General features: G+C 26.1%; 2 protein-coding genes across 6 annotated transcripts in view; both read right to left on the reverse strand.

Annotated features, from left to right (window-relative positions):
• Positions 1–10613, reverse strand: part of LOC100166297 — a 38659-nt gene that overhangs the window by 12814 nt on the left and 15232 nt on the right. For 4 of the 5 annotated variants that reach the window (XM_029490779.1, XM_029490770.1, XM_029490786.1 and 1 more), the window contains exons 3-7: positions 3566–3655; positions 987–1349; positions 743–897; positions 497–664; positions 102–274 (exon numbers count right to left, since the gene is read on the reverse strand). In XM_029490779.1, the coding sequence (XP_029346639.1) occupies positions 102–274; positions 497–664; positions 743–897; positions 987–1349; positions 3566–3639 (933 nt within the window). In that variant the 5' untranslated portion in view covers positions 3640–3655. Of the gene's footprint in view, positions 1–101; positions 275–496; positions 665–742; positions 898–986; positions 1350–3565; positions 3656–8462; positions 8823–10613 lie in introns of those variants that run through there. The other variant, XM_029490774.1, reaches the window with a different exon arrangement.
• Positions 4622–10613, reverse strand: part of LOC107884556 — a 9280-nt gene continuing 3288 nt past the window's right edge. Inside the window, exons 2-3 of the mRNA XM_016806939.2 lie at positions 6252–6455; positions 4622–4823 (exon numbers count right to left, since the gene is read on the reverse strand). Coding sequence (XP_016662428.1) covers positions 4686–4823; positions 6252–6455 — 342 coding nt within the window. The 3' untranslated portion in view covers positions 4622–4685. The remainder of the gene's footprint in view (positions 4824–6251; positions 6456–10613) is intronic.

Raw genomic sequence — 10613 nt, forward strand, 5'->3', positions numbered from 1 at the left:
TTAGTCCAAAAAATAGAATTAAAATATATGAAGCCTGCACATAGTTATTGAGTGTTTCCACGTATCGTGATCACACTATATGTTAAATAATATATAATAACCTGAACATAAGCATAATCTTTGGTAGCTCGATGTGCTTCGTCCACAATAATACATCTGAATGTATCTGATGGACATTTATTAAGGCTCAAATCATTAGCCAGAACTTGAGGTGTAAGAAAAAAGACTCTGTATTTATTCCACGCTAAATATCTTTGTTCTGGTGGGATATTACCTAGAATTTAATTAAGTTTTATTAGATATTTTAATATTTTCATAAAAATATAAACACAAATTGGTAAATGTGTAAAATGAGATATTAATTAATTCACATAATATCATGAATAACCAAAATAAATAATCTTTAGAAATTCTTAAAAATGTTTTGATCCCATATAAATAAATCATTATATTCTTATAGCTAAAAATAAAATACTCTGAATTTTTCATAACTAACCAGTCATTTCAAATGTCATTTCCCTAGGAATACCCATAATCGAATGACACGCTTCAATTTGTTGGGCAACTAATGGTCTTGTCGGTGCCATAAATATTATTTTACCCATTGGATACCATCGGTAAAAGTTGTACATGACCACAGCAGCTATGAATGTTTTCCCCATGCCTAGAATAATATTAGAAAATTAAAACTCAATAATTTAATAATTTATTAAATAAAAATATATTATACATATAAAAATACCTGTAGGCAAGCTGACGAGAGTATTATGAAATAAAGCTGTTTTGATGATTCCCATTTGATATTCTCTGACTGGGAAATTTGAGGGGTACACATAATGTGAACCAGACGATAAATGAAACCCATTTGCATCCGGTTCTTTATAGAAAATTGCTGGTCTAAGGAATGAATAAAGTTTTTACAATAATGTATTGATAATGAAATAGATTAAAATGATTAAGAAAAATTCATGTTTTTAGTAACTTACGAACTGCTAATGCTGACATTATTCAGTACTGGTGATACATTTATTTCATCATTTATTAATTTGTCTGTATGATTTTCTAGTTTACTATTAGTTTCTTCCTTATCATATATTTTATCACTTTTAGGTTTAGTAAAAAAATGTGATAATCTACTTTGGACAGTTGTACATTTCTTAGGTGATTGGCACAAGTCTATTACTACTGGTGGTGCAACCCTGCTTAATTTAGGTAAAGAATTTGAGCCATTAGACTGTTGTGGTGCTTCGTACTGTACTGATGGTAGTTCATCCTCAACAATAGACTTAGCAGGAGATACTTCATTCTCAACAATAGACCGTAACGGTACTTCCACTTCATTGTAATGTCTATAAGACAAATTTGTTTATTTATTTAAATATTTAAGTATTTAACAGGTGTTAGTCCAATACATTACACATAATATGCTATAAATAAATAATCGATTATATTTTAAGACATGAAAAAATTTAATTAATGATAAGATTTTACAAATTAGACGTATATAACTGATATATATTAATAATAATCACTAAAATAGGTGAAGCTCATTACCCACACACTATACAGCCAATCAAATGATTCCTTCCGTTGTTAGTGATATAGATGGAGACAATAAAAGAAACTTTGTACCTTGTTGAATGAGAAAAACCCTTCAGCCTACAGAGGAAACTCAGAACTGATATGTCAGTACGTCAGTACGGAGGATGGTCAACATTTTTTAATGCTTTAGTAAAATTGGTGAAAATTAAGACAACCTAAGACTTTTTTATAGCCTCAGGGACAACATTATAAAAAACAATTAGATTTATGACAGATAATTGAATAAGTCTAATGTTGTTTAACAACAATGGCAATGACAAACAAACTAATTTAAAACTATTTATTCATTATAATCTATACCCAAGCAGAGTAATTGTATTTTATAATGTGTTCAAAATAAAATAAAATAATTTTGTTAGAGAAACACTGACATTATTAACTTAAAACCACATAAAAAAAAAATGAAGGTGGATAAGTGGGTACCGATCTGCTATGCAGTAGTTGTCAAGCATATTGTTATAATGGATGTGATATATTTTAACTCAATAATAAATCATTTTATACGAAAAACAATTCTGAGCGGGACGTAGTGTCAGCCTAGCATACTTGTATAAATAATTAAATTAAATAGTTAAAAAAAAATTGATAAAAATCAAAAATATCCCATGGCTATAAATAGCATGGCTTTCCGGTGAACTTTTTCTTTTCAATAGAAGTAAGAACTTGTTTGGAACCTTTTATTAAAATGTCTAAAGTTTGCTATAAAAAGAAAAACTTTTATGTATTTCTAAGTGCAAAATTAAAAAAATTATCATGGCTGTATATAGCTCAAAAAGGTTCAAAATAGTTGTAATTAAATAACAAATAACCGTAGATACTTGAAATGTACACCATATGTTTATTTTCTAATTTTCTATATTCACTAAAATTTTCAAAATATTTTGTAGGTTTTAGCTGTTTAAAGACATTATCAATTAAAAATTTTTTTTTTTTTTATTAAACTGTCAATACAATTTTATTTGTTGGGTCAAAAAGGTTGAAAATTTAATACAAAGCTCCTCAAGCCTGGTTACAGTATCAGTTTAAAAATACATAGGCAAGATTTTTTTTATAAGCATTTAAAGGTTCAAATTTTCTCAAAATTTATCAAAAAAAATTAGAATTTATTTTGCTGTTAAAAATGTACAAAATGTTCAATTTTTATAGTTTAAACTTTTAAAACACAGTTCCATATAAGTATTTTATACTGTAAAAAAAAAACTCTAAAAAATATATTAACAGATTTTTTTATAGTTATTTGAAGTTCAAGTTTTGACGAAATTAAATGAAGAAAAACAATTTTAGTTTTGTGTTATAATTTAAAAATATTATTTGTGAGTTACTTGTAACTTCTAATGTAGGTATATTAATATATACAAATAATATTAATTCAACTTACGAGCTACCATTATATTAATAATAACAATATAAATAAAATATAAAATATTCTAGGTCAACAACCCGTCTCCACTCAGAATTGTTTTTCGTATACAATTATATTACCTATATACATATATCATTGAATTAAAATTCAACACCATCTATTACAGTGACCAACTTATACCTACTGTATACATACTGTACAGTAGTGTACACTTCCTACTTTTTTTTTTAATGTTATTTTCATTGGGGACCTTATGGAGCAGTGAAAATTTCTACTTTTAGAGTGGTTTCTATTAAAAAATTGGATCTAGTTGTTTTTTGGTACGTCAAAAGTAAAAGTTACAATAACCTGAGGTACACTTGATATCTCTGACCTACTACCTATTCAGCAGACTAAGTACCTCCGTATTTTTATTTATGCAATTGAAGTATATGTTAACTCCTGTGTGTAATAATATACTAATGTATGAATATGTTATATATATTGCTAAAAAAAATATAGGCACCCACTTAACTAGTGTTTCAATTATAAGTCTAACAATTAAAAATATAAAAATTAGAATAACATTTATAGATATTTAAAGATAACATTAAAATTTACCTTAAACTTTCTTCTAATATAGAAGCTAATATTTCATCATCTTCAACTAAAAATTGGTCATTTGTGTCAGTCATATCAATGTTCAGTAACCTGCAAAAAAAAATATTTTAAACATACATTTAACTTACATTATTTTTAATAATTTAGACAAATCAAATTCTAAATCCACAAAAGGCTAAATAAAATATCACAATTTTGACCACTTAACACTAATAATATGATAATCTCATCAAAATGTCAGCTTTAATTTTTTTATTTTAAAGAATATAACTCTTTAATATTTATCTACGATATATCAATTAATGAACTAAAATGTTTTAATAATGTTTAATCAATATAAGACATAACTTATAGATCATACATAAAAATGTTGTATATAAAAAAAATGATGATGCCAATACTTTTCAAAAACAGTTAAATTTCGTACAGTGGCAAAACCACGGAGGTGGAGATCACTTGTATTTGAATGTACATAAAAATAACATATGAGTGATGCATTTTATTTGGCAATAAAGAAAATTGTAATAATAATATTTAACTGTACTATATAGATTATATTTACAATACTGAATATATAAATATATATTATTGACCCCAGCCCAGTGTCAAATTTGGAGGATGGGAAAGGGCAACAAGGAAATGTCTCCCCTCAGGAGATTTTTTACATTACTGTATAATGTATAATTTTTTAAGTCAATACATAAATATACAAGTATCATGTAAATAATTTAATGAGTATTAGTTTGGCAAAATATGCATTGTTATTCTTAATATTAGATTCACACAGTTTAACAATAGCTGCAATTATTTTTGGATAGATAAACAAAATGTAAGCCAATATAAATGTTCTCAATTTTGATTTTATATGACAGTATATTATGCAAATGTAGGTACTATAATGTAACATTTTATATATAAATACACAATTGTGCAAATAATATGTCACAAAAAAATTTAATTTATCTGTTATATAGAAATATAATTTCTAAGATATTCCAATTTATGCTCATAATAACAAATTAAAATGTTTTGATATGATTAAAATATATTTATTAAATCATTTTAAGAACATGTACTAGTTTATATAATAATAATATTTAAAGAATAAATGAGAGGTTTCCTAAGAATTTTGATTTTTTTTTCTGATAATATTGCTTATTACAGGACGAGTAGAATCTGTTAGCGCGACTTGATTTAATCCATGCTTGAATATTCCCTCTCGGATTTCATACTCGTTCAGGTCATTTGTTGAAGTGTCCTAGAAATAATATATTTTATTAATAGTGAATACAAAAATTAATTATTATTAACTACATTTTTAAATTTCAAATATTAAAGTTCATTTTAAATGGATTAAAATGTCATTATTAATAAGACACTTAACTTCCATTAAATAGTATATATTATTTATTTATTTATTATTATATAACGGGCACAAGGCTCAAAAGTGCAATATTACATTTTACATACATTTAAATAATCTAATATATGGCAACAGAAAATAATTAAAAATATCGGTTAACAGTGGCGCCAAACTATATTTTCAAAGGGAGGGCAAGTAAAAAGTTATACGGACCACCACGACCCCACCCACCAAAAAAAAAGGGGGGGCGGTTACCCCTCTTGGGTTATAGGTTCGGCGCCACTGTCGGTTAATATAACATAAATAATACAATATTTTGACGACATAAAGTAATTAATAATTAACAAAACATAATATAATAAATTATATTATATAAAGTATATACCAAATAAAGTAGATAAATGAGCATATAATTATAAAGTGTATTGTGTTCTACCATAGCTGGAATATATGTACATCATTATTAATTATGATCAGAGATCACCCAGTGTAAATGTTATAAAATCAATGATATTATAGCGTATAGGTGTAATATGTGTAATACGTGTATAGGTAACAAAAGCTTAGTTGGTTTTATTGCCGTTTGTGGTATATACGAATTAATCCTACTAGTATAGTATGACTACCACAGTTCATTGATAGACCTTGGGCCATATATTCTTAGTCCATTTCATTGATTTTTTTTATCTTTAAACTAAAATGTACTTAAATCTTATCCATGACTCCAAATCTTATATGTAATAACTTTTAATTAGAAATCAATAATTTAAAATTTTAATTTTTCTTTGATTATTAATTCAATTACTTGATTTTTTTGTAAAGTGTTTTTTTAGTAACGATGGTTTAGCAAAACATACATACAATAGTAAAAAATGAGTTTTTGTGAAAACTTGGTCATTCATTTTTAACCAAAGGCATAAAGCCAATTAATTAAACACAAGTAGGTTAATAATTTACTACATTATTATAATAGTACAATCACAAGTTAAATTGAGGAGTTGTCTTTATCTCTGACTGAGCTGAGCGTACAAAAGAGAAAAGTATAAAGTAGAATACGGTATATCCATATTATTATTTAATATATACAAAATACATATTATTTCCAGTATAAACATTAAATGTCTAGCGTAAAAGTCCTTAGCTAGGTAAACAATACCAGTGACATAAATAAGTTGTTTTGGAAACATTCAATAATACCATGTTATTAAGTATTTAAGTCATTGTGTAGGTATATTCCATTTGTATTATAGTAAATAAATAGTAAATTTAAATATAATAATAATTTTAAAACTATTAATTTGTGTTAAAATTGTATTTATTTACCATTGATTCACAGCCAAATTTAATCGATTGGTTGTTTTTCTCCTTTTCAAAATCCATTTCTAATTTTAAGAGTTTCTTATGCAGAACATTTCTAGTTGTATTTGTAATAGGTTGATTTATACCAAATCGAGCCAGTCTAGATTTTAAATCTGCATCATCTATTGTATTTCTTGAGCTTGATGACATAATTGTATATGTGTTTGTCTGTTAATATTAAAATAATTTAATCTGCTTAGTAGGTACATGATGAACCAAAATCAATTTTCGATACAGAGATTAATGTAACATAATCACTGGTATTAAAAAATAACAATTTGTTGTAATCACTTATCACTCACAAAATTAGTTCTTTTTGTATTCAGACTACATATTAGTTCAAAAGAACCGATAATAAAATTTTGGCGTGACCATATTAAAAAAAACCGGGATAACCAATTTTGGATTAACTTCAAAAAATTTACCTCCATAATGTAAAATGGTAATTTATTTTTATATTTAGAAGATATTTGTTTACTATTAAATTAAGTGTATCGTTAGAAAGTATAACGGTCTTGGGAGATCCTAATATTAGGTACATTGTCCAATACACCAATATGACATGTCTCATAATATGTAGCATATTATCATTGCTGATAATTGTAGATTGTTACTCCACACTCATTATACAAAATCTGTTGCTTATAACTATTTACTTATTGGTTTCAATGATTCAAAATAAAACTTTAAAATTATTATTTTATATTTGTCGTATATAGGTGAAGCTGGTTTTTATTTTTATACACATATAATAATATGAATATACCGGCCCTAACTTCTAAAAATGGGACAAAAGTGTCCTGTCTTAAGTTGTTTGACTAAAGGGACAATTCTTTAAAATTGTCATATCATACCATACGTACAGTCACCCAAAATAATTATTTCAAAATACCTCTCTATTAATATATAAACATTAAAATAAAAATAAACTGTACTCTCCCAAGAGAGGGAATATCTCTACCAAACCCTAGGGCCAGGATATATTACATTTTGAGACGAAAAGTATTATTCTATTAAAGATATATTTATATATAAAAAAATCTAGGAAACACTAGTGAATTCAGTGTTGGGTAAATTACTTTTGAAAAGTAATACAATTACGTTACTTGTTACATTAAATATTTTTATTTATATTATATTTGCGTTACCTGACATTATTTTTATCAAGTTACTTTAATTTTTCATTAAAAAAATAAGGTGTTACAAAAAGTTATTTTTTTAAAAAAATAATTACAAAATCCGTTCATAGTGGATAATAAGTATAAGTAGGTAGTAGGTACATTGATAATGACTTAATGTTATATATGAACAAAATGTATAAGTATTAATTTCTGGGTTCTTTAATAATATTGTTGGTTATTATTTTTTATAACATTTATCGAAATCGTAAATAAATTTTATTAATTTAAGAATTTTTTTGAATATCCTAGCCCCTAGTTTTTAATTTACGTTCTACATTCATAACTTATTTTAATAACTTGCAAAATAACACGTTACTCCATAATAATTACTTTTAAAAAGTAATTTTGTTACAATTGTGTTAATTTGAATAAAATTAATGAAATTACTACAGTGTTACTGCTAAAGTAATTTGTAATTTCCATTACATTACTAACCAACACTGCTAGTGATAAATATTCCAAGCTTTGATTATTAAAATGTTCCTATACCTACACCAGACATTATTACAGTATTTCGTTATTCCATTAAATTTAAATACCTATTAAATGTACTAATTTTCCATAATATAATAATTTTGTATCACACTCCACTCTGTCTCCCACTTTTCAGGTTTTATATTATATTTGTAATCATTAATCCTTAATATTATTGTATTATTATATTCCTTGTATTAATTGTACTACTATATCAAATTATTCAAAAATTGATTAATTATCAAATATTAATATACTATTATTATTATCGTTATTATATATCGTAAATTGGACACTGTCGGTATAAATAAATAAATAAATAAAGCTACAATTTATAAATGTCATTAACTTGCAATGTAAAAATTATTCGATGTATTTGGCTTAGAAGTGACATAGTGACATGTGAACAAACACATGAGATTTTAACACGAAAGATTTCATTGAAATCCCTATAGAGTGAATAAAACGTTTAAATAGCAAGCATGCCTGCTATTAGGATTTTTAAGTCAAAGTAACTTACTTTCTACGGAGCGATATTGACACAAAAAAATTCAATAAAACATCGTCCAAGATAAACTCGAGTTACTCATGAACATAATATTGGTACACCGTATGTTTACACAATTTGAAATTAAACTATGTAAAATCTATTGTATACAATCCGATTGCGCGCACAGAAACAACAATGAGCATACTTCAAATAAAAATAAAAAATTTATCCGATAAATTTTGATATTTAATCACTAACACGATTTCAAATATTTGAAACACAACTCACAAGTCCCGACGTGATAAACAATTATTTCTTATCAGTTATCAGTTTATCACAAAATGATATTCTATTGTTCGACACTTCGACCACGGACAGAATAGAACTACCACCATCGTTCAAGTGTTCAACAGTAACCAGTGCCGGTCCGGGTAAACCGCCGGCGCAAGCGGTGCACATTGCACCGGGGCCGGGCCCCGAGTCTTTGAAATATTTGGGGGCCCTATATTATGGATCGAGTACTATAAAATAAAATTAGTACCTACTTGGTAAAATGTATATTTTGTTTTTTAAAATGATGTATTTAATTAATTTTACTTTGAAAGTATATTTAATTTGTTCCCATCGATGTTGAATTATAATTGTGAATGTTTGATTGATTGTTTTGTATTTATTTTTTATATATATTATCGTGTACGCTGATACACCAATAAATTGACCGATACATGATAACGTGTAAGCGTCTACGTAGTGTTGCATTCGGCGAAGCGCTATACTGAATCCAAACATAGATGTATGAACATTTTCTAATATATAGTACATTTTATAACATTTTTAAATTAGGGGCTTCTACATTTTTTTTGCACCGGGGCCCTAAGAGTTCAAGATCCGGCACTGACAGTAACGAAATTCTCCTGTAAACATTTTCAAAAATTCAACATTCTACTTAACCGTACTAACACTCCTTACTAGGGCACTATAGGTAATAATGTTACGTGAATATGAATTTTCCCCCCTTTATTTTATAATTTTATCATTGACAAATGAGTCACAAAATGGTGGCATAGCATACCCATTATAATATGTAGAGCCTTATCCTAACTATATAGACATATAGTACCTAGGTATTATAGACTATATTCGTCAGGGATGGAAAACGTTATTTTCCTATTGTTTCCAAATAACGTTTTTGATAATAAATTTTTTATATTATATTCTTATAACTTATGACTTTTAACTTTTAAGTTATAATAGTAACGCGCAATATAAAAATGCACTTAAAAGTTAAAAAGGTGGGTAAGTGGATTTCGCTCTGCTGTACAGTAGGTTACAAGTGGGTCACTGTATAATGGATGGTATTAAATTTGAATTCAATGATATAATATCATTGTATAAGAAAAACGATATTGAGCGGAGACGGTATGTTAGTCTAGGTATAAGACATAATATTATATTAGGTACCTATAATAAATTCCAAATTAATCATATCATAATATTTATTAGGTACTTATAACGCGTTATACATCAACAAAAAACCGTGGTACTATCATAGATATATTATAGTATACTTTAGAAGTTTCAAGTACCCACGAATAATATTATACAATCACAACAAAATAACTAAAATAGTTATCCTAGGTTTTTAATATGTAATTTCGTCCAAATTTGTACTTAAAATGACTATAAAAATAAACTGCATTTTTTAGATATTTTGGTAACAGAATTAATTACTTACGTGGAATCTTGTTTTAAATTTTCAATTCTTAGATACAAAAATTGAACATTTTATAAATTTTTAACTAAAAAATAATTTTTCAAATTAAAATTTGATAAATTTTGTCAAAATTTGATCTTTAAATGCTTATAAAAAAAAATTGTGCCTATGTATTTTTAATATTTTTCAACTGATATTGTAACAATATATCAGGAGCTTTGTATTAAATTTATACACTTTTTGGCCCAACAGATAAAACTTTATTGATATTTATAGAAAAAAAAAACTAAAAAAATTGAAAACTTACAATGTCCGTAAACAGCTCAAAAAGAGTCAAATTATTTTAAAAATTTTATCGTATATATAAAATGCTAATATAAACATTCAGTGAAATTTTCAAGTTTCTACAGTCACTCGTTTTTTAATTACAACAAAATAAGAAAATCGTTACGTAAGAAATCGAGTGA

This window comes from Acyrthosiphon pisum, chromosome X (genome assembly GCF_005508785.2).
Source record: "Acyrthosiphon pisum isolate AL4f chromosome X, pea_aphid_22Mar2018_4r6ur, whole genome shotgun sequence".
Taxonomy (NCBI): domain Eukaryota; kingdom Metazoa; phylum Arthropoda; class Insecta; order Hemiptera; family Aphididae; genus Acyrthosiphon; species Acyrthosiphon pisum.